At 45.4% G+C, this 25,280-nt stretch overlaps 1 protein-coding gene across 1 annotated transcript in view; it reads right to left on the minus strand.

Annotated features, from left to right (window-relative positions):
* The window catches only part of EXOC4 (exocyst complex component 4), a 396,906-nt gene that overhangs the window by 36,174 nt on the left and 335,452 nt on the right, over positions 1 to 25,280 (minus strand). The window contains exons 15-16 of the mRNA XM_068953333.1: positions 5,010 to 5,151; positions 890 to 1,068 (exon numbers count right to left, since the gene is read on the minus strand). Of these exons, the coding sequence (XP_068809434.1) occupies positions 890 to 1,068; positions 5,010 to 5,151 (321 nt within the window). The remainder of the gene's footprint in view (positions 1 to 889; positions 1,069 to 5,009; positions 5,152 to 25,280) is intronic.

Below are 25,280 nucleotides of genomic sequence, written 5' to 3' on the forward strand. Positions count from 1 at the left end.
AGAAAAGATCAGCTCTGCCTCCCTCCAACATGTGATTGCCCCTTGGCAATGCATTTTCCAGTCTTGCACTTGGCACGTTTTCAGATCTTCTTGTTCAATGCAAGTATTTTGTGGACTAAAAATTGTACCATCAGGCAGCTATATGAATATGTGGGGGAAGTTTACAGATACTGAAGAGCTTATCTCAGACCAGTAAGCAGTGCACTATGAGGTTAACCAAGCCATGAAAGCCTTGATTCCTGCCCTGCTGGTATATGATATAGGAGCATCTCCAGTCCCCACCCTCTCCCGCCTTTGAATAACCAAGGCATAAAATGACACGTATCCTGCCACATAGGCAGAACTGTGCGTCAGCACCGCAAATAAATACAGGGGAGATGAACCAAAACATGATTTATATTCTCAAAGGTAATCAGAACAGATGAGACATCCGAACAGCTAATGTTCTCTAAATTTAACTTTAGAAACGGAATGGCTACCCTTTGGATAAACTGCGCCATACTAGAGCTGTGCTTGCAATATATACGCACGCCCTATGGCTTCCCATGGAAGAACTGTCCAGCATGTTCATCAGCTTGCTGCTTTCCTGCTCATCACGAACCCATTTCTCCTGTTCAGCCAGATACACTCAGAAACAGTGTGGAGGCAACAGGGTTTTTGAGTGCCCTGCATTTACCTGGGTCTCAGTTATCAATCTGCTGTTGCTAGCAACATTACCAGGGTCTGTCTTACCCAAAAAAGAATACTTTTCGGCTTTGGGCAAAGAATGAAGTCATGTCACCTGAAGCAAACTCCTGATAGTGTCAAACACTAGAGAGCACCTCCCTCTTCCCCTCCCATTACTCCTCTCTGACAACGGCAGCCGCAGATCTGTTGACAAATGCCCGACCTTCAAAGATGTACTGGAACTTGTGCTGCTGGAGGCTGGCGCTCATGGCTTCCTCGATAGCACTGATGTCCTTATTGAGCCGGACCACGAGGGGGTCATAATCCATACTCTCCACATTAGCAATGATGGCATAGTTCCCTTGTTTAGTCAGCGGGATCAGATAGTGGAAGCAATGAACCCTACGAGACAGAAGAGAGAAATGTCACAACAGATCAGCCCTAACATGTTAAAATGACAGCGGGTGATACTCAAAAATGGTTCCAGATGGGAAAACTGCTGCAGTAGGATGCTTTTTTTCATGAACAGAAATGCCAGCAACAACAACTTGACAACTCCACACGCTCAGATCCTCTACAGCCTGCACAGGTTCCGGAGGAGGCGATGAAAAACCATCAACCCCAAGACAGGGGTCTCAAGAGGTATCAGCAAACAATTTCGAGGGAGCAGAATAGGCCTCCATTGCTTGTTTTGTCTTTGTTTTCTCGGCTGAGACTGGTAAGGAGGAGGGTAATTGCAGGGGCCATTCCTCTGTGAGAATAATGTTGTTCATGGCCTAGATGTCAACCTCAAAACCGCCTTCTCCCAACTCACCATGAGGCTCCAAGATCCCTGGAGGATGCGTGAACTTTCCTACATTCTTCTGCTTGCTTTGATGCGACTCATTACCACTCCCTGGAGGCCTTCAACGTTTACAACTTTTATATAATTAACTCAGCCTTTCATGCCAGTCCTCAAACCGAACCTGACGAACAGCACCTCCTTAACACCTCAGAAGAGTTTAAGGTTGCGGCAGAAGTCAGTTGTTTCCCCCTCCAAACGCTAGCGTGTTTGTGCTGACCTTGACTTTGGCACTAGGTCATCTAAAAGCGCTGCTGATTGCACAGTGGGAAAACCACATATATGGGATGTTGTAGGGATACACAGCTGCTACTGAGCACAGTTAAGCTCCTGTGGAAGTAAATCTTTCTTGTAATAATAATAAAAAGACAGAACAAGCAGAATACATTGTGGTGATGTTTTAAACACACTGCCTCCTTATTTTCCTTTTAATGTTCCACCAAGTGAAAAATAACAATGATTTTAAGAAATGGCAGGTAATTTCTGCCTTAAATGCATCCTCCTTGTAACATGACACTGTCCTAGCTTTAGAGATGAATACAAAAGACCCTTCATTATTAGATCTGACCTATGCTATCACTGGTAAAATGCTAAGTGCCTTTTCACCAGGTTCTCCAACCTCACACATGCTGGTTCAGCAAGCACTTCAATACAGGCGCTTGAATGAAATTTCCTTCCATGTGCTGTAAGCCCTAATAACAGTTATAACTGGCAAAAAGAGTGAGCCAGGGGACATGAAACAATAACTAGCAGGCCAAGGCTGTGCTTATTCCCAAGCATTTAACACCACTGCAATTTTTTCCTTTTCAGTTTGCCTGCTCAGCAGAAGGTCTGTAGGCAGTGTGGTCTCCCATCTCCCCTTCCATCACCGGAAAAATTCTGTGCGCTCACACCCCCTACTAGAGTTCTGCAAAAAAACCACAATGAGGGTGTTGAATTGTTTCTCTAGAACCTATGAAGGAAAATGTGGTGTCCACTTGCAAAACTCCTCCTGACTTCCGTAATGCCTGGATTTCACCTACATCGCTCAACGGGGGATTGAGGGCAGGAGGTTGGTTTGGGTTCTTTTCAATATCATCTCTCTGGGAAACAGGGCCAAATCACAGCCCGAGTGAGATATCCCTTGCATTGCTGGAGTGAAGCTGTACAACTGCACTTAAAGCATAACTGAGGATTCTCTGTACACTGAGACTTCAAGTTAGCACAGGACTGACCCAAGCAGCGGGGAGCTGTGTTGGGGTGGGAGAAGTTATGATGGGCATATCCTGGCTTTGATAACCCCCGCCCTCTTGGGAAATGTCCTTGAGGTGACCTTTACAAGCAACAGGTTAGGGTAACCCCAAGGCTTTTCTAGCTGGCACAAAAGATACAGTGGCTTACCTCTGCTCCTATTCTTCAGCGTCTGCTCCTATATAATTTTATATAGAGTTTTTTTTTATAGAAAAATGCTACAACACATAGAATTGGTAGTAAAAACTCCATATGCATTTCTAACAGAAGAAATGGTTATTGACCTGAACGTGCCAAAAGATTTTAACTTAAGGAAGTGGATATAAAGCAAGGACCAGCTTGCCTCCCCTCTGTTAAACCCGAATGTCAGTGACCAGTGGTCCCAGATCATGCTCACACGGTCCTGGAGAAGGAGAAACTAGCTCCAGGAAGGTGCCAAGCCTCATCTGGCAAAGCCGTGAACAAGCAAATAGTTCTGTAGTTTCAAACCCGCTTTACTGTTTGCTCGCGTTTTCCTAGACTACACCTGCAACAGCAAGGGGCCTGATACAAAACGTACTATGAGCACTTGTTTAAAGCATAGGGGTTTTGTGAATGAATATACGCTATTTGATGCACCTTGGAAATGACATGGATTCTGGGAGCTGGCACAGTAATTGCAGGGAAAATCACCACCGGAGGGAGTGTGATTTTCTGACGGTTACTCCAGGTGGTTGCAAGCACGGTGACTAACTGGGGGGAGCTCTAACCCCAATGGGGATTTTATTGGTCATTAGCATACCTCCTTCTCACTCCTTTTCTCCCCTTGTGCAGTGTAACGCGCCTTGGTGTATTTACAGCATCAGATTGGGGCTCCTGTGAGAAGCGGGAGGCTAGAGGAGATGGGCAATGGGCTGTTTCAAAATGACAGACAAAACTCTTCCTGAACTGCATCTGCGCTTACTTCTGCTTACAACTCAAGCGTCCAGTGCGACAGGAAGCCCAAGCAGACCCAGGGCAGAAACCTGTTCAGGCTGGTGCCGATACCACGAGTCCAGGTCAGCTCTGGCATCACCTGGTAATACATCTCAGCTGGAAACCTGCTCCATTTCCATACCTTAACAATCTCTTTCTCAAGTTCTTCAAGCCTCAGCTCACCTGCAAAGCCTACGATAAAGTGGCCAGCAGATGATGGATAGCAGGTTGAAGGGCTGCTGACAATAACTAATGTGTATTTTTTTCAAAGCTACATACTGGCTTCACCAGAGCTCTGCCAATGTACACCACTATACGATATGGCTCAGGACATGTCACAGCACAACAGACTGATGGGCCATCAAGTCTCATTGCCTGCCTCTGACATTTGCTTTTGTTTGATGCTTCAGAGAAAGGGAAGCAATGAAAGTACACCTGGCCAATATGATGCATGAGGGAAAAAATGTCTTCCCAGCCCCACAGTGGACAGCTGGCAGCCTGAAGAAAGAGATTTGCTGCCTTTGATCTTTGCATGTGTAGTCAGAGACATCATAAAATTATCCAGCCCTTTAAAAAATCCAGCTGCTACTCACCGCCTTCCCCAGTGTCTGTTACTATTTGAAAAAGTAGTAAGAAAAGCTCCTATTTGCAATCCAAAGCACAATGGGTGATAAATGTGCAGACACCTGTTAGATTATAAAAACATCGTTGTGCAATTTTCTAAGAACAAAGCCCCAGAAAACTCATTTTTCCTAGTCTCTGACACATAAGAGGACAAGGGAAGAGCAACAGTTTTTTTGTGTTCCCGTCCCCCCCATCAGGACCAAGAGATCCGCACTTATGGAACTTGAAGAGCAGTTACGACCTGTATTGCCACGCTCACTTCTACTTCACTGAGAGTCAAATATCTTCTAGGACAGGAAAATCTAATTATTTGGGTCCATACATAGATGAATTACAGTGCTGCCTAAGACAGACAGCTACCTAGCAGCCAAGTCCAGATCAGAGAGTAATGATTCATAAAACTTAATAGTCAGGGCTGCCAATCCATAGGTCTCTACGCAATTGCTGGAGAGAGGCAAGTGTTGGACTCAGCCCCCCTACGAACTTCCAATTTCGGTATCATGTCTCCATTTCACTTTTGGTTTTCCCAGGGTAACGAGATCTGGCATTTCCGGAATGACCCCTGCTCTCTTGAACTTAGATGCTACAGCAGATAAATATGTCTGCCTTAGGTGCCGTAACAGGTGCCTCTGGACACAACCTCAGCCCACAGCCTTCAGAGTTCATCCGCAATCCCTGCATTCAGGGCTTTTACCTGACTTCCAAATGCAGAACCAGCAGGCAGCGGTCAGCCATCTCTTGAAAAGACTTGGCCAGCTCGCTAAGGCTTTGCATGATCTGTTCGGACGCAGGAAGGTGCTCCATACTGGCATGGCCATCCTGGCCAGGAGACAGGGCTAGCAAGAGAAGAGAGGATAAATCTGTGACATGTTTAATCAGTGCAGCTCTACTTTAACAGCTACAGCACCTTGTCTGCTTCCATCCTAAATACGCATGCTCTCCCCCAGCTTCGACTGAGCAGTAACGTCTATAATCGGGGAGTATATGAGGCAACAAACCACAATTGATTAAACCCCAAAGTGAATCTGAGTGGTTTAATCAACCACCAGAATACATTTGCTTGGAAAGATAGTGCTGTGTGATGGGTACTTCTGTAGCTGCAAATTCCAGGAACATTTATCTTGCTTTGCTCAGCGTAAGAAAAGAAGAGCTGCTCAGGAGGCAAAGCATGGCACTCACAGGAAAGCTATTCCGTTTTGGTCACCACACACTTCCCCACAATCTCCAGTGAATCATTTAATCTCTTTGCCTGCCCTTATCCCACCAGAGGCATCTGGGAGGCCACCTTTGTTCTTGTTAATAAAACAAGAGCTTCACTGCTTTTAGGCAGTGAAGTGATTGAAGAGCAGGCAAAAGATATGAACTGATGGTGGACCTGCCTCCAAAGCTGTACCTGAGCAAAGGTGCTGTTTGTGCACAGAGGAGAAATGCGACTGAGAAAACCCTTTATTCAGCACTCAGAACATGTGCAAAAGTCCTGGGGAGCAGACACACTTTCATCCATTATTTATCACCACTGCGAGCCAGGAAACAACTGGTATTTCTGCTTCACAGGCAGTAAACTCGGAGCAAAAGAGCAACTTGACCAAGGGCACATCACAAGTTGGGTGCCATGCTGGATTTGAACTGTTGCATGGGGTGAGCCTCACATCCTACCTCTGCCTCCCTCAACTCCTGACTCTGTTCTCCCTCCCATGAACATCCTGGTGGTGGCATCATGGGATTCATCCCATCTTCAACCAAGACCTGGGGATATCATTGCCAAATTATGATTGAGCCAGGACTAACTTCTTCAGACATACCTAAGGGAGGGCTTACGCCTGCGTCCCTCCCACCAAGATCTCTTGAAAAAGCCTTTGCTCTTGAGAATCTCAAACCTTGTGGGGTCTGATGAAGCTAGTTCTGCGAGCTGATGGCACCGCTACAGCAGAGTCAGAACAAATCCTCCAGCGCTTCTTAGCCTCGCTGCAACCAAAGCTGACTACAGCACCATCTTGAGTCTTCCTGATCCCAGACTGAGAAGCACTTAAAATACTAGTGCAAATCACTATGACAAAGCCAGTCTGTTTCATAGGATTAAGCGGTGTCCCTGCGTTTACCTGGACCACAGGAGCACGTCGTCTCTTTTTGGCATAATGCCAATGAAGATATACCCCCCCTCCCCACAGCTTTTACCCCTGCATTTGAACAATACTACCTGAGTCTAGAACTTTCTCTCCTGCAACACAAATCACTGCCGCTCGAGCCAAAGAAGTAGCTTTGCTAATAAGAGTAACATGCTGTTATCATATATTCCGTCCTAATTAGAGGAAGCTTATCCCAAATATCTGAGTTCAAGCCCTCATTCAAGTATCACTTTAGAAATGACTTCCTGCACAGGATGATTAACAATGTTTGAAATCTGGCAGCCCCGCTCAGGCATCTTCCTCTTGAATTAAACAATATGACTGAAAGAGAGCTCCGGGATCGTCAAGTCCAGCCCTTGCAAGCATCGTGTCCCATAGTCTCGAGTAGAAACTTGTGTGCTGTATTAAAACTGTTCATGTTTCTACCTTCTTTACTTCCTTTGGTGGCTCCTTCAAAACTTCACTTCTCTAACAGTGAGGGTAGAGATTAGGTCCTAATTTGCATCCCAAACTTATTCATGCCCGTTTTATATTTGGTTCTTTATATGCCAACCTTGTTTTTTTTTTACCATAAATAGCTCCCCATCCCTGGCATTTAGATTCTGCTGCATTATAATGAACAGTAATACACTTCCTGAGAGGTGAAAAAGCAAACCTGTTCTCATTGCTGCCTCCAAGGGAGGCTTTCCATCCTCTCTGCACCTTAGGAGCACTTCTGTGCACCTCTTCCACTTTCCATTAGTTTTTCTTGAAAGACTTTTCTACAGCTAACCAGAGCTGTATTTGAGAACAGTGTACGACTGGTGCCGCAATGGGACTACGGCTTTCCCATCTCTTCTGCTCTGCTGTATCTGCCTTTTTCATGGTTTCTTCACATTTTGAGCTCATAGTTGTTCGGTGATCAACCTGAGTAATGGAGACAACGCTATCTGCTGGCAGTAATAAATGGCTCTGATTTTCTTTTCTTACACTAATGTTAGCTACACGACAGACAAACACTTAGCCAGACGGCAGCTCAACTCTGTACACAATGGACTTGTACATCAGTGAGGAGCTGTTTACAATAAACTTTCATTTTGATGGAGACTGGTTAAATAAATGCCACTTGCTGCTGTTTGTATAGCCAAAGACCTGCTTTGAAAGGGGAAACTAACTGATCTTTGGATTCATCCATAAAATTAAATGCACCTTCAAATCTAGTCCGAAAAGAAAAAAAGAAATGATGGAATAGGAAGTCCCAGTCTATTCTGTGCAAAACAAACTGAAGTAGAGGTAAACACATAAGACAGACTGGTACAATTACAGGGGAGCAGCATAACAAAAGGAAAAGATTGCATAAAGCACAGTGCCTAATTGTACATCTTATTTGACTGTGAATTACAACAGAGAAAAATGTGCACAGATGAAACCATCCTCCAATCACAGAAAAATTTATGAAGTTTTCTTTTTTTTTTAACAAAGAGACGGTAATGGATAAAGAAATTCAGAGCCTGGCAAATACTGCTGAACATAATTAACTGGCCTGAAGTGTAGAAGAGAAATAAACAGGGAAATGGCAGTGATAGTCTGCCGAGGGTGAAAGCAAATAATAAGGATTCCCTCCCCAACACAGAGAGACGTTTCTCCAAGCCTCTCTCTCTGCTGACTGAGGTCTCTTCCACAAAGAAAAAGAAATTATCAGCTGGGGTGATTGGCTTATTTACACAGCCTCTATTTCGACATAACTGTGCTAAGAGGAAAGGTGCTTTGGGAGAGAAGCAGATCTTTGTCCAGCTGCCGTCCACCTCTAAGCTATGAGACTCCCCCCACCAAGTGCCATCTGTTTCACTGGAGGGTGGCAGGACTTCTGGATCATGTAGCATCCGGGCTAGGGGTGCTTATTTGGTCACGGTATACAGCAGAAAGCCTCCTCTTTACTAACACAAATAATCTATTTTTAGTCCACTGATTGATAATAACATTCTTAAACTTAAGCTTTGAGAAGCCCCTGGAGCCCGGCTAGCCTTTGCACCCAGAGGAATAGGCTCTCTTTAGGAAGGTGCCGGTGATACGAAGCACCAGCCTCAGCTGAGTTCATTTCAGCTTGCTCCAGCGGTGCCTCCCTGGAAGCGGTGGAGATGGATGGACCCATCCGCCAAAATGCAAGACTTAGCTATTTTGGTTGCAGGGGAGAGATGCACGCACATTTTTCTGCTCTCCAGAATTAATCTACAGCAATTTAACTGAATCTGTAACTATATTTGTCAGTGGGGATAAGAGGGGAGAGATAGAGACAATCTGTTGCTTACTTAACTCTAGAGCACACAAGTCTTTCTGGCTGTTCATAGGCCCACAGGGTGGAGGAAGACTCAAAGCTAGTAGGTGCTGGCTTGGGGGACATCCTCTGATTTCTCCCATGCGAGGTGAGGACATTGAAGCGTACGCTCGCTTTTCAAGATCCAAAAGGGGCCTTTCAGAGGCCACCCTCCTCCTCCTCCTCCTCCTCCTCCTCCTCCTCCCTCCATTTCCACAAGGAAAGGAAAAAATTGATAAAAGATGAGCAGGCAAAGGATAGAGAATCTGCAAAACAAAACAGCTTCCTCTTTCCCTTGCCAAATTAATGGAGGTTCAGCTACACTGATAGGGGGTGGACATGAAAAAGCGGGGTAAGCAGTGAGCTAAGGTGTTGCAAACTTGCAACACAGCAGGAAGCTGAACGCAGCCCCAGACTGATGCCTCGGACTAATCATGAGATCATTCTTTCTTTCACTCGAAATCCTTTGAGCGAGACTTCCTGCCACTGATCTGAGCCCAACCACAGGTGCTCCCGTAACACCACTTGGCAACTTCTCCAGCAATAGCCACCAACCTTGAGATGAGCCATCAACTTGCTTTTCTCCTCCTTCGGCCATCTGGAAAGGACCACTCTGCTGCTGTGCCACCCAGCGAGAAAATCTTGTTTCCTTAAGATTCGCTCAGAATGGCTTTAACTCCATCATCCTTGATGATATCAACCCAGAGAAGGGGCTGTAGCAGCGTGATATAACCAGAGCCTAAAACATCGAGGGGCTATGAAAAATGGTAATAAGGGGCTTTAATTCGGTGCTGCTTTTGGAGCAGGAGATTCTTTCTAGAGTGCAGGGTGCTGAGCTCGGCAGGCGACTGCGTACGTGATCAAAGGGTGACCCTGCACTGCACGGACGTTTAACAAACCAGAATATACTCTGAGCTCTCTGTCCAAAGGGCTGAGGGAGACGTCTCCAGCTGAGCAGCTGGAAGAGGAACTCTGCATATTAGCAGGACAGGCAGCTATCCATTTCTTCTTCCCCTTAGCATCCTTTGTAAGTACCTTGGCCCATTTAAACACAAAATCAAACACAAGCTCTCCAAGCCGAAACACCTAACAGGTGGGTAAGGAGCGGCCAACAATTTGTCCCATAGGCCCTTATCATCTTACGGCCTAAGTAGATTTATTTCGTTTGTTTTAACTGGGTGTCCTGTGCCGCTGGATAAAAACGGTGGTTTTCCTTAGGGTTTTTCTTTTCTTTTTTAGTTTGCTGTAAGCACAGCCAAGACATCTCACTCAAAGGAGAAGGAACATTTCATTCCAGCAAACCTGACAAAAATAAACTTAACACACCAGTTGTCACCAATGATTTCAATCATTTTGCAATTCGGTGCGAGGCTGGTGCCTCTCGACAGAGCGTGCCTTGTAAATCGACGGATGTAAACTACTCGACCTCTGGAATATTAAACAAAACCTGCAGCGCTCGCCATAAACAAGCCTCTGTAACCAATCGAGGCCTACAGCAGCGCGCTCGGCCCGCTTCCTGCTTGAGCACAGCGACTGCTAGCACATTTGAATGATTGAATAGCGCGAGGAGAAAAATCAATCTAAGGTTACAGGCTCCGGCTTGGCTACAGCGCAGCCTGAACCCGTGAAATAAACCCGCAAAACGCTCGTGCTTTTCACAGGACTACCCACGCTCGCTTTACAGCGGGAAGGGGGATAGATAAAATAGAAATTTTAGCGCTCTGCCCGGTGAAAACTAGTAGCTGGAAAAGAGATGCAGTGTGAGAGCCGTGGGGGGACCGTCCCCACCTTAGGGACCAGCTCACATCTTTTTAAACTTTAAGTTTAAACTTTAAGCTCTCCAGGAGATGAAACCCCAAAACAATTTCCAATACACACATGCGAAAAGGGATTGCTCTGGGTTGAGTGTTGTACCACGCTTTTGGAGACTTGGGGTTAACTTCTGTCTCTGCTTGAGACTTTTCTGGGGAGCTCTGGCATGCCACTTTCTCTCTCCATGCTTTAGTTTCCGGTGTGTAGAACATGGATAACATTTTTATCCATCGCTGTCACTTGGACTATAAGCTCTGTAGGACTCCCGTTCTTACAGCTTTTAGCACTATAAGGTCATGATGCCACTGGGAGACAAATTCGCTACTGTAATGCCAACAATAAATGAGAACGCCTGAGTATTTAAAAGAAAAAGCACGGGATGAAGTTGGGAGGAACTAGATTTGTGCATAACTGCTTTCTTGAAGCAAACAGAGTGCAGCAGCAAGAGAGCATAGCGTGCACATGTTAGATGCAACATCAAGGATATATTTCAGTGAGATTTCTGAGGGACGGCAAAAGCTGGGAAACCAGGCTTGTCTGTCAATCTGGGCCAGAGCTGGGTAGAAGAAAGACACTGCTTCGGGGAAGCTGGTGAACACCTGCTTTGAGTGGGCACTGGTGAACAGCAGTGGGATGCTGAGACCCCACCGAAAGGGTATGCGAGAAACACTGGAAAACTGCCTCCACGCAGGGGTATGGCGACGCCGGGATTCGGCCATGGGAGTCTGGATACGCACCAGGACTTGTCGAAGATTAAAAAGCCTAAATATCCAAAGAGAAGCAGACAAAGCAAATCAACTCAAATGATTTGCTCTCTGTAGGAATAACTACCAGGACCCTGCTCTCGAGCTGCTTTTCTTTCTCTGGATACACATCTTTCCTCCCACTTTGATCTCTTATCGCTCTTGGGATGCACTCTCGATCCAATTTAGAGTGTAAGCTCTCAGAGGAGCAGGGGTCGTCCTCTTTTTATCCTCTTGCAAAGTGCTCGGCACACCTGTGGTGCTAGAGAAATAATGAACAACAACAACTGTATGCAACCCATACGGCCACGTGGACTGGCTTCCGGCTGCAGGAGTACTATTTGAAGCTCTAAGTTGTAGATCATTCACTCTCTACCTCTAAATTGGTCTGTTTGGGGATCTCAGAGCTGCAGCTCTACAGAAAAGGGAGGAAACGAGGCACATAATCTGGAACTGGATTTTGATTCTCCCAAAGTTCATGAAATTCCTTTCAGAGCGACAAGAACTGGGCAACCAAAGCTAGATTTTGGTTACGACAACCTTTCCCTCCCTTGTTAGAAGCGTGGATTGAACCTTTGGGGCTCTTAGCTACGGCAGAATACTTTAAATATTTATGCAGATACTGCTGCATTGCTCCTTCTGGCCTAAATTGTTCTCTTTATAGATTTTAAATCCGGAGAAAAATAAATAAGAGCAATGACATCTCTCAAGACTTCCAGGAAAAGGAGACCCTCTGTCACCTACCTGGCAAATTACTTTCATCTAGCACTTAAATTCTTCCACCCATCATGCCACCAGTTGTCGTCTTCACGTGGGATGCAAACCAAAATGCAGTTCCCTAGCCCATGCAGCTGGCAAGGGCCATGGCACTGCAGACGAGGCTCTCCAACCTTCATTTCCAGGCCTCTGGATAAGGTTATCTACTGTGACTACTCACAAAACAGACACTCATGCTTGCACATCCACAGCTTTACCGAAACGATAACCCTGTGAGGTTAACAGGGCCAGCTCCCTTGGGTAAAGCGGCATGCGCACCCATTTGCAGGTTTTTCAACCGGCAGATGCCAAGAGAAAGAGAAACCACAAGCCTTAACCAAAAGGTGCCACGGAGGATTGAGCCTCGAGTTCAGAGGCAGAGTTTTGCGGGAAGAGGACCTTTCACTGCTCACCTTGGCTAGGACTTAAGCACTAAGAAAAGGATAATGAGAAAGTGCCCGGGGTCAGGACCGAGGTCCAGCTTGCCCAACTCTTTGTCTCCAAGAGTGGCAAAAGCTGCTTACAGACAAGTGTGGGAAGAGATAAGAAGAGGTGATGAGGGTCGGTGCCTAGCTAAGTCACACGCTGTGTCCCACATCCTGGATTCAAGCCCCATCCTTGAGCAAAGCAAGCGGCCCTGATCTCTGCAAAGCTCTGAGATACGAAGAACACTTAATGCACGCGTGCACACACACAGGCTGTGTACACAGTTGACCATATCGACCGCTACAGAAACACAGGAAAGAACACGGAGTCGTGTTAAAACAAAACAAATACCAAGAAGCAAGGATAAATTTTAACAGGTCAAACAAAAGACGCGAGGATGGCATTTTCTAAGCGCTCAGCACCGGTCTGGCTCACCTTTTACTAGGATCGATGGCAAAGCCTCGCACCGATGCTGAAGGGGCAAAGTTAGGCCAACACTTAAAGGCCAAGCAGAACTAAAGAGAAAGTATGTTCAGTCCGGGCAGGGCGAGTTTCTCACTAATATTACTCACAGCAAATTCCTTCTAATGACTCCTTTCCCCTAGCACAGGGAACTGGGATCATACTGGAAGATCTTTAAAGCAAGGGTTTCCCTTTGGGGTGGAAATCCTTGAGGTTCTGACAAAGACAATGAAGGAAAGATAACTTACACCGCAAACCTCCAAATTGCAAGCCAAAACTGAAGACACACATCTCTGCCTCCAACTACAGGTTAAAATTCAAGAGCGGGAGAGGGGACAGACTTTTTCCATGCTGGAAAAAAAGCATCAAAACTCATTTGCGATGACTGGCGATAAGCAGGCCGGGCTGCAGCCCCCATCACTTCGGTAAACACTAATGATGAGGAGAGCACAGACTGTCACCAGTGATAAAGAACAGGCTAAACACTCTATTAGTTTTTCATTTTGTGAATTAATGTTTTTTATGGCGTGTGTACACTCGCTAGTTAATGAATTGTCTCGTTAGAGCTGCCTGCGGAGCTCCTCGTCTGCCTCTGCTGGCAGGCATAAATTTCACAAGGAAATTAGCACTTTTAAAAAGGCAATAACTCCTCTAAAAGTGGTTTGTTTTCCATCAGTTTCTGCAAATATACAGTCTTGAGAAAGGGATTATCAGGGAAAAACTTGTCCCTGAGAGCCAGTGGGGCAGGAAAAAAAACGTGGTGGGAGGTTCTAGCTCCATTGTACAATAACCCACTGAAAGGCTTGCCTGCCCTTTTTGGCATTCAAGTCTGGAATGGGTGTTAAAAAAAAAAAAAACCTAGGTTCATTTACAAATCTCTAAACAGAAATCCAACTTGTTCGGCTGCAGAGCAGGTTTTTTCATTGAAGCATGCAAATTGGGCAGCTGCAGACAGGACTCGGAGAGCTACCATGGCTGTAGACTTTGAATATGGAAGACTCTCATTGTACAGTCCAGGGCTTGCTGTCCCAGTGCTCCACAGCTAAGAAGGCTCCTCCACGTTAAATGTTCCTATTTTCAGTAATTTCTAATGTAACTTTCCCCTTCCCTACCCCTCTCAGAAATACTACTTCTTGGGTCGAACTGTATCATCTCAGAAATGACTTGAGTTAGAAGGCTTAGTAAAAATCTGTTAATGTGCTTTGGAGTTACGGAAGGTATTTTTTGCCTGATAAATGCTTCCCACCCTTCTTTGTGCTTGGCTAGCCAAAAACAGCCACATGCTTCACCTGACCAACTCTCATTAAAGACAGGGCAAAACCGCAGCTTCAGCGAAGTCAACGGAGACACTTCCATCAATACACATGGAGCCAGAAATTCACCCAAAGCTAATTTCTTTCCCCATTAAAGTCAGTGGGAGCTTTGTCACTGCTTTCAATAAGCAGAGAAGACCTATTAAAAATGTCAACATTTGTGAGTGAAAGGAAAACCAAGAAAACCGCAAGACTACATGCTTGGCAAAAGGTACTGCATCCTTAGAGCTGCTGGAGACTATTTTAACTTAACTGTTAATAAAGAATGCTTCACAGCCTTAAGAATAAACATAATACACATAGCATAAAATTAATGGCATTTCAATGGTATCTGAGTCAGAGCCCGTTGCCTCCACTGTTAACTCATTGATGAGCATTGGGCAGGAACGCTGGGCATTTCTGAAAATTAGAGGAGTCACGAACATGTGAAGCGAAGCAGTGGAGAATGTCAACAGACGTTTCCTCATGTAAGCGTCTCCACACACTGCTGTTAGGCTGTGACCTACAAGAACTGAAATTATTAATTTCTTTGGCAGGATAAAAGAATATGAAAGACTAGTGTTGGCCACACACCTGGGCTAATGTAAAAAAAAACCTATGAAGAGCTGTCAGCCTACACATACGGCCTCCTCAGAACTAGAATAGAAAAATCAGTGTCTGGTATTAGGACATTGTGAGAACGGAGCACAACTGAGCCTTGGCATAACAACTGATGGAACAAGACATTTTGTTAAGGAGTTGGTTAACTGGGCCAGGAAAGGGGCAGACACTCAAAACCAGTTGAGATGCCACCAAATTGCCCATGCAAATACAAGCATAAACTTGACTTTCTCCTTTCTCTCCTCAGGTCCCTCCAAGATATTTTGCTACCCCTTGCCAGTAAATGCCAGAAAAACCTGAGTTAGCATCACTACAAAACTTCTCTCTGGCTAGTAGACATCCTGAGAGGGATATATTTTTAAAAGGACTTTAACCTCACAGTCTTCTGGGCTCACTGGAAGAGCGAGGAAGGGAAGTGCTGAAGTCAGTTGGTGTCCTGATGCAGAAGAGCTACGGTACTCTTCTTTGCATAAGTGGAGACAAGGCGAGGGAAACATAATGCAAATAAATACAGTTAAGTATATAACTTAAGGATTTTTTGTGTGTGTTGACATTTACGAATACAACAATGTTTAGGAGGCTGTTTGTTTTTAAATAGGTTGGTTTACAAAACAACAGGAGTAGTAGCATGGAGGTCTACGCTAGAAGACAAATTAGAAGGAATGAGTCTTTTCCAGCAGAATACAGAGAAAGGTGTGAACCTGAACATCTGTGGGAACTATGACTGTTTTCAAGCATAGGGTGGGAAAAGTGCAAAATCTACTCAGAGGAAAGGAGACGGGCACCTCGCAAAGACTACCTTACATCAGCAGAATGTTATGTTATGCATCAGCTGCAGCAGACTCAGGCACAGCCTGACTTCTCCCCGATTCCTGCTTTTTTAAGAGTCATTTGCCCCAAATCCCGTATGAAGATAAATTCCAATTAGATGACAGCAATCCTGCAGCCCATACACTGTGGGAAAGTTTCTGACGTCAATGGTGAGGCCACAAGTTCAAGTCTGGTCACCCAGGTTCGGAAGTGCTTTTGACCCATCCACACTACAGTTAAGCTGTTACCTGTAACAAACAAAGGAGAAGCATGTGTATCTACCACTACCAATCTTTGACCCCAATGAGTCATTTTCTTCAGAAGAGATAAACAGCTCTTAATGCAAGAACCAAGTGGTAGAGAGGGCTGGTGTGGACAGCAGGCTCTTTGGAGTTATCTCCACAAAGACCTTGATTTCCTGGTATTACTCATGAGGGATCCTCACTGTAAAATGGTATCAATGCACAGCTAATTAGATCACTTATTTACATGACAGTCCCCAGTGTTTAAGGCTGGTGGGTGGGAGGAAAGGATACTGGGACAGGAGTAATTAGTGTAATCATAACAGTAAGCTACGTGCTGACCCCACACACCAGATCAACATGCAGGACTGCATCGCAGCGGTGCGCCTATTGTCTGAGATGATAAAGAACTATAAATGCTCAGCATCCAGGTCAGAAAAATGTCATCTCATTTTCTAACCATTAAATATTTGATGTAAAGCTTTAAGGTTGGAGAAAGCAGTAACCACTAATCCATAACAATAGCTCCCCTGCAGACCTTCAAGGGAAAAAAAGGCACTGAAAGGTGCTGGGAGATGACTTTCACAAGAAAATAAAGTCTCTTCATTAACTTAGTTGACTGATGCCTGTGTGGCTTTACTCCCAGGGATCCAGCAAAGCAGACCCATATTTGAGCTACGAAATTTTATTATCAAAATTAAAACAAATCAAAATAATCTCTTAAAGCTCAGGCCCTACCAAAATAGCCATTGTGTCTTCATGAGGTTAGTAGCTCCCTGCCAGTCTTGAAGGCTGGCCTTTACTGTTACTACAGTAAAGAAGCATTACTGTCCTAAACAAATGTTCAGTGCTGCTAGCCCTCCAAAAGCCAACTCAGCTAGGAGGTACCAGCTGAATTCTTGTCCGCTGCCTGAATTGCTCTGTTCAGCTCTTGGTCAGCGTTGGCGACGTTATGAGATCAAGAGACATAGCTTGGCTTTTGGATCCCAAGCTGATTATGCTGACTAGGCACTTGGAGAAAAAAAAAAAAAATCCCCTTTTAATATCTTGGCTCAATCCATTCAGTCCAGAAGCTCCTTGAGAGAAATGGCTCTTGGAGTCACTGATAAAAGGCTCATAAATGCTGTATGCCAGACTACTGCCAGATAACTTAATATCTCCTCTCTGAATGTCTTCTGAAGGGCCTCCGCACTCTGACACTTGTGTGCCGTTAGGCTTTTACCATTCAGTGCAGAGTAACTCCAGATGCCCTGCCATATCTGCTGAATACAAGGTCTAACTATTATCTTAGGAGTTTCCAGCCCATTTGTGGCAGCTTTCCAAAAGGTAAGTACACGTGTAGCTTCTAGTAAAGCTTCTTAAGGAAGCTTCATGGGTATTTTGGGTCTGCTAATTAAGTAATTTAATTAATCAAATGATTAATTCAGTGGGGATCACAGTGCAGGTGATTACAGTGGTTCAGTTCGGACTTGAGAGATCTGCATTTTGTTGCATTTGAAGATGGCAAAATTCTCCCGTCCTTGCCCAAGGGGATTCCCACATGGGGGAACCCACGACTTGAGGCACGTCTATCATTTCCCATTTAAACACCAAACCAAAGCACTTTGTGAACAAAGGTGCTTGCAGTAGTAGAGAGATGGCATTGGTCACCTCTGCGACATCCAAGAGACATCAGCAGAGGAACTGGCTGAGCAGTGGGACTGACAAGAGGGAGCTGTGTGGATCTGAGTCACTGCAATGCAGGTAAGATGCCCAAGAAGACCTTGCCATATCAGTTTCCTCTGCTTCTGCTTTGAGTCATCTAATAGCTGAACGAGCACATCCAGCACCGCTTTGAATGAGCGGTTCCCAGACCAAATGAATACACTCTGCCCTCGAGCAGGGCTCGACACCTCGCGCTTACTGCAGGACTAACCACGTTCACGTCGCCAGCTCAGGGCACGGGCAGGGTGAACCGGTGTTCACATCACATAGACACAAACTGACTCCACGTGATCAGTCTGGGTGGCAGAGCTGGAAAGGGAGCTGCCTGGGACACCGGCCTCTCCCTTCAGACAGCGTGTGCTCTGCCTTGAGATGGAAAAAGATGTACCTGTCTGTATTAGGAAGGTTCAGAGTGACGGAAAGGGGTTTGACCAACTTTTTAGCATTTACAGGACAAAGCACTCACCGTTCAGTCTCACGACTTAAGTGTCACAACAACAACTGGATGATGAGACTGCTTAAGAAGCTAAAATGGAAAGTGCGCATGCAGAACAAGTTATAGTTGAAGCAACAGGACGTCATTAGATGATACAAGCCCTCAAAGCGCATCTTTTTCAGTTAATGGCAGATGTTTTGAATTGGGAAGAAATCTGCCGGTTTTCCTGTTTTACAAAGAAATGCACTGTCGCTGCAATAACGAAGCAACAGAATTCACTAAGTCTTTCTGCCGCATGAGGTCAGGCACTTGTTGATCCTCTTTCATCTGGCTTTTCAATAAGGTTGTCTATTAACAGAAGGTCTCTGCAAAAAAGTCCCCCCTGAGTAATCAATACAGCAAGATGCGTTACAAATTCAGTGAACGAGGAAAACCGAGCCGCAACTTGTAAGAAATACAGCCGCATTTAAGAGCTGAATTCAGTTCATTCAAAACACTGGGGTTAAGCATAAAGAGCCATCCGAGTTCGCCGCCGCGGTGTGGCCTGACTACTAAATGCAAGGCATCAACTTTAACACCACGTCGGGCCTGATTTTCATTTGTGCTGAGGCCCCTCTACAGCACTCTGCCAGAAAGGGGCCTTAAAGTACCTGTAAATTATAGCCCCTTCACTCTGGCACAGTGGTATAAAGGGGCTCCATCATCCATTTTTAAAGACCTCACTTTCTTGAGTGTTGCAGGATGCTTTCTATTAGCCATCAAAGCCTGTTTCAGTAACGGGAGGCCTACGGCACCAGGCAAAGGGAAGGCTGACACGCGGTACGCTCGGTGGCCCAGAATAGCCCCGATGCCGTAATGGCCTTCACTAACCTTTTCAAAGTATTCTGAGATCTGCGGCTGGAAAACGCAACGCAAACGCTGAGTATTATCACGAATAAGAGCCAGGCAGTGACGGATAATCTGCACTTTTTGGTAAAAAGCTGTTACACCAACCTCTTTTCCCCTTCACGTCTGGATAAAGCCACAGCTCATCAGAAAGGTTGCGAGGCGAAGTGCTGCCCATCCGCAGAACGAGTGGTGACAGCATCTTCCACTCGTGGCCCTTTGATTCTGGCGGGGCAGGGGGGAGCACCCACGAACTGGAGAAGGTAACCGGCTTTAGGGCCATCCTGGATAAAAGAGCTGTGCTATATGGATTGCTAATCACTAGGAAAGGTCCTGAGAACTGCAAACTCCTCACACCGAAGTTTCAGCCAAGCTCTGTCCCGATCACAACGCAAAGCACAGTCAGTTCTCCTTGCCGAACCCCAAATAAACCTCCCCGTTTGCTAACAACTTAAAAACACACTAACAGACCAAAAGACCTTCTGACAGCATTCCTAACCGGACTCAGCTACCAGGGCATAACCGTGTTATTTCCACCCTTCAACATAAACAGATGAAGCCAGCGATTCCTAGGCTTTATTACTGGTGTCCTCGTTGTGATTTCACTTCTAAGCGTTTCTGCAATTGAATCTGGCAGGTTCATCACCCCATTTGAGACTGAGGCTGCTAATGTGGAAACCTCTGGATTACAGTCTGGAAACACGGCAGTGGGAATTATTAGTCCTGCAGGAAAATTGCCCCGTTTCAAACCGAAGCCCATGAGAGCAACAAACGCCACGCTGCACCCTTTATGTCCTACGGTACCACCTGAATTGCTTGGGTTGGGGGGGAAGAAAGAGATAAGGCTCCAATGGGAAACCGCTTCCTCAAGAGCAAGAGCGATTTATCTGGCTATCTGCATATCGGATTCTGCATTGCTTTGACATATTGACATCACTTAAACAATCTGCTGTTGGCTGTCGCGGCCGGCCTGATTGCAGAGGTGTGGGCAGCAAGGCTCCCGGTCAGCGGGAACGGTCTGCAGCCTTCACGGAGAAGTGCCTCTCCTTCCCCCCGAAAAGGGCCCGTGTAACGTGGCAGGGGGAGAGCTGCAAAGCCTCGTGCAGGTCATCGGCGTGTGCAAAACCCCCCTTCCAAGGGAGAGCATGGCCTTTTCCGCATTTCTCATTAAAGTCTCACGTGCAACTGGCTTAAGCGCGCACAGTAATGAGCTTCGTGCCTAATGCAAATCGCCGTGCTGCGAGATGCCGCACTTCCAGCGAGCAACTGCAATTCGTGTCTGCCAAGTGACAGGCAAGTAGCTGAGAAACGGCGCTCTGCCGCGTTTGTTTTGCTGCTGCTACAGCGTTGTGCGGAGCAGCAGAGCTAATGCCTCCTCAAGGGCCTGCGAGTCCAAGCGATGGAGGTCCCCCAAGCACTGAGCTCCAATATGGGGCTGTTTCCCCCGTAGGCAATTACAGTTGAGCTGCAAAACTTAATTCCCTGTCCTTGCATTTTTTTTTTTCCTAAATATTTAGAGTTCAGCTTCTGCTTTCTGCCACTGCAGGCACAGGATCAGCCTGAAGCCTCTTTGAAGTCAAGCTCATGTAGCAGACTCTGAACCTTCCCGTTTTAAAGAGCTTTTGCTTCTCGTGGTAACATCCGAGGGACGCTGGAGGAGAGAGGGAGGAGCTGGGGTCGCAAATCACGAGTGGGGCCAAGATGAATCTTAAGAGAACAGTCAAAGAAATCATCAGTTTAGTTTGGTCTTAAAAAACAGCATGTTTCGAGTTCTTCAGCCTTCCTGCTTTCAAGCTTTTCTCTGCAGAAAAGGGAGGAGGGGGGCGTGGGTATGTGCGTGGTTTCCATTTCCAGTAAGGGTCTCAGCTAATCATGTGAACCCAGGAGTTGGGACGCTACGAAAAGCAGCAAATACCGGGCAATAAAAAGGTGGGTGGTGGCAACACTTGGGACTTTTTTCCATTTCTGCCTTGTTTTCAAGACCCTACACCCAATTATTTCTTCTCTCGGGGCTCCTTGACGCACTTCCCGAGTTTGACTCTACGTGGCGCCTCAGCATCCATTTTTAAAGAGATGCTCTTTTTGTGGGCAAGGAAATGGAAGGAAAGGACATGTCCTTCTTGGGACAACTGCTAGAGCCCTATTCTTGATCAACCTATCAAGGTACTAAAGCTCTAAAACATTCTTCATTAAAGACGAGAAACAGAAAGCATGCACCGAAAGTGAGGATAACAGACTCAGCAAACCTTTGGGCAGATGCAAGGATATCTACTTATCGATACGCATAAGCGGACACATTGTACCAATGTAAAAACTTCACTTTTCTTCCAGAAAGCCATCTAGAAGAGAAAGATGAGTCTGCCTCTACGCGAGCGAGTCGTTTTAAACTTGGTGTTTCAGTCAGCCAGGCACTAACTGCTGACTGCAGCAATCCAAAGTCCTAAGATGCCAAACAGGCAGCCGAATTCAAAAGGGCATCTACGGCTTTCTGAGCTAATGGCTAATCTTTCATCTTTCTTCCTATGCACAGCACGCAACCATCTTAAAAACGTAAAGATTGTCCCAACTCCTTCATCGTGCACAATAATTCCTTTTTTTGTAAAATACTCAGAAGGCTTCAGAAGGCTGAAGCTCTGGCAGAGGAAAAGGACGCGTGTGAAACACTTCTGCATACGGCAAGGCAAAGAAGCAGCAGAGGAAGCAGAGAGGGAATCTCACTCCCGTTTTCATATATAACCTATTTAAAATTGACTCGACTTCCCCAGTTAATTCATCCACTTCCAGCAACTTTAATCCTTAAATGGTTATTGTTAAAAAGAAGTTTGTATTCCCTTAAAAGACAAGAGAAGAAGAAAATGACTTTGTCATATCTGACTGGCTCGGGAAATACAAAATCCAATTCTGAAGGAAGGCAGATAAGGGGAGAGCCATGGAAGAGCCATCAGCTTAGCAAACACTAAATAATGAAGAAGGCAGAGACTGCCCAGTATGATAAAACGCTCTATTAGCAAGACTGTTTTTAAATGAGTGATAATTGTGGCACATCCACAGCGAAAGGTTATTGAATTCTTTATCTGGCATAGGGGCCTTTTGATAGCCCAACCACAAAGCCGCCAAATATACCTCCTTTTCAGTAAGTTTCCCCAAAGACTTCCATGCTTGCCCAGCCCTTCCTTCTGGTTTCCTAACATCAATAATAACTAGGCCCGTAGGTTGGCCATTTACAGTCAAGGAATCTCTGCCAGAAAAGCTACACGCTTTCTCCAAGGAAGGACAATGAAGCCACCACTACCATGTCACGGACTTGGTGGACCTAGGGTATTTCTGGCAATGCACCAAAAATTCTGGTCCCAACACTCACTGAAAGGTTTGACAGTGCCTTGAGTGAGGCCAAGATTTAACCTCAAGGTGCTGGGACAGAAATGAGTCTCCACAAAATGGTCAAAAATCTGGACCTGTGCTTTCTTTCTGACACTTGCCTACCTTTCAGAAGTGATGAAAACTCCCCAAATGCTGGGAAAATAAACTACAGCTATGAAACGGGACACAGATGCCAGCGTGCAGGAGAGCAAATACCAAGACTGAAGAGTGATACAGTTAAGATGCAAATCGAGTTGTCATCTTATCGGAACAGGGGGCACCAGGCGGACTGTTACTCAGCTCAGATTGGTTTCCTACTTTTTCAGTAATGCTTTCATTTACTCCTCACGCTTTGGCCCAACATGCAGGGAGTACGGATGATAAAACCTTACCAATTAATGGGATTATCGCTCTTGTTCAGGCATGGATACCTTAATGTAGCATCTATTCCAAAGAGTAACATAAAGCAGAAGACAGAATTGCTCAAAGGAAGACAACAGCTGCCCAACAGCTCCAACTCAGCTACCGACAGCGAGCTGGGGGAATAACAGCCTCCTGACTCGCATACAAAAGACCAAGCATTAAACTTGGGTTTCACACCTGTATGTCTTAAAATCAAAGTTACCAGTGCTGAAATTGAGCAACTTTCTAATGGTTGCAGAGCTGAGGAAGCCCGCTTCTCTTACTGCAATCTGAATCCGAATGTGGTGAGCTTCAGTACATAGTAGAAAAAAATCCTTTATTTAGCTTTTCTTTCGGCCGGTTTACTTCCCCCCCCCCTCCCTCTCTCGCCCTGATTCTTAATATGCTGTGGCTAGCAGCAATCAGATGCTCAGAAATTCAGGTGATCAAACCAACACAGAAGAGGACAGAGTAACTTGTGTGACAGTTGAGTGGTGCGGCATTAACATTTTATGACCCTGAAACAATACTGGGGGGTTTTAATTCTCTCCTCCTCTCAGTTCACTCCAAGCACATTTGTGTTGCTGCTCTCCTCCTGTCCAGGTGGGAAGCAAACAGACATCTCATCTCATTTTTCCTCTGTTCTTTATTCTTTGTATTCTCCCCCGAAAGACTTGCGCTCCCCTGTATATCATTGTAGCTTGCTGGATTTGTAAATACTTCTGACTTATATCACCACCTCTGCCCCACAGCACCACTTTTTCTTTCTCCTATATAGACTGCAGTCAGCTCTATTGATGTTCCATTTATGAGAAATATTCCACCAGGTTTCATTTATAACCATGAGGTCAACAGTCGCTATCATTTTCTAACGCTGCTAGTTCTTCTTCTTGCTTCAGATCCTCCTGGCATTTGTATACAGACGTTTTAGTGAGTTGGTATAAAGTTATTACAAAGGAAGATGAATTTTTATTGTCAGGAGGATGCTGCCAAGTAAAATATTACGCTTCGTACTTTTATGTTTATTCACGGCTGTGTGTAACAACCTCCCAGAAGCTTGAAAGTCATGCTCATACCCTTTTATGTTTGGAAAATATTGATTTTTAAAAATTTCTGCCTAGAACTGAAATTATCAAAGATGTTTCTGTTTCTAACAAGTGTGATTGTTAAGAGTACAACTCCTCAGCCAAAAGAACTCCCCCTATACCTAAAATAAAGTTCTAGGAATAAGTATTTGGCTATTGACTTTTAATAGCATTTACCATTGTGTTTTGTTTTGTTTGGGGGTTTTGATATTCTTACAAAGGACACACTGCGAGAGCCCAGCACTTCTTGTTGCTCAGCTATCCAGAACTCAAAGTAGGGGTAGGAATCTTAAAGCTACCCATAACTTTTTGGGTCTTCAAATGCCAGGTGATTGGATAATCTTGGCTATCATTCTGGATCCCGACAAAGTGATCAGAGAGAGCTGGAGTAAAGAGCTTAAAGGCCCCTGCTCCAGAGTAGAGCTATAAACCCAGGGAAGATTGCCATTCAACCAGGAGAGGAGGCTTTCTTAGAGAGTCAGATAAAGCCCAGTGCTATTATAGAGATGCTCTGCTCTCAAGGGGTGATTACTTTAACTGAGGTATAAAGTGACGAACTTGCTGTTTAGCACCAGTGAACGTCCCCCATCACTTTCTCCGAAAACAAGACCGAGGCGATTTTCAACGCCAAATTACCATGAAAGTTCAGAAGAGCGGGTTGCCCACAGACCTGCTCTTCTGTGACTACCTTCCCCTAGGATTCTGCTCCGCTGCAATGTGTTTTTGTGTGACAACGCTGCTACAAACTGCCAAAATGCAGCCAATCCCCAATACGTCCCCTGGCACCCTGGTGTCCTACCAAGCTGTGCAACTTTTTTCTCTGTTAAGCTCTTCTTCTCTTCTACTCCTCTTCTACGGCAGCATGTTACAATTAAGCAGATGCTTCCTTCCACGCCTGGGGCAGCTGCATTTAATATAACCCAAATTGCTTGCATAGAGACAACAGAGGATGCTCTATGTTTGTAGATGCACAGTGTTACACTAGAGGGACCTAGGGCAATACAACATGTTATAACAAATTTACGGCTACTTCCTTAGGGCCAACTTCTGGCACATCGCAACTTTGGGAACGGCACAGTAGGCAGGCGAGAACCAAAGCCTCTGGCCCTAAGAAAAGCTTAGACCCGCGTCAGCTGAGCTAAAGTAAAATCCTCAGGAGTCAGTAACAGCAGGAGCACTAAGAGACATGGATTAAGCTTTGTCGTACTATTCAATGCGCACTGTCTAAATCTTTACAGCATTTGTTTCTTAGTACCTAACCAAAACTCTTTCCGAAAGTGATCAGAATAAAAGGATCTGGCAAGATAAAGTCTATCTATTATATAAAAGCCTGTTTAAAAAGAGATGGTTAGGAAGATTGTCAATTGCGTTAACTGACTGGATGAATATCCCTCCATTTTTTTAAGGAGAAGAAAAGAGAGGCGAGTCTGCTATTCTGAGCAATTGGAGCATGGCTGGGAGAGCGCACTGCTGGAAGGCTGATGAGCCAACGATTTTCAGCTTCTGAGAA

The sequence above is a fragment of the Struthio camelus genome, chromosome 1 (assembly GCF_040807025.1).
Source record: "Struthio camelus isolate bStrCam1 chromosome 1, bStrCam1.hap1, whole genome shotgun sequence".
In the NCBI taxonomy this organism is placed as follows: Eukaryota; Metazoa; Chordata; class Aves; order Struthioniformes; family Struthionidae; genus Struthio; species Struthio camelus.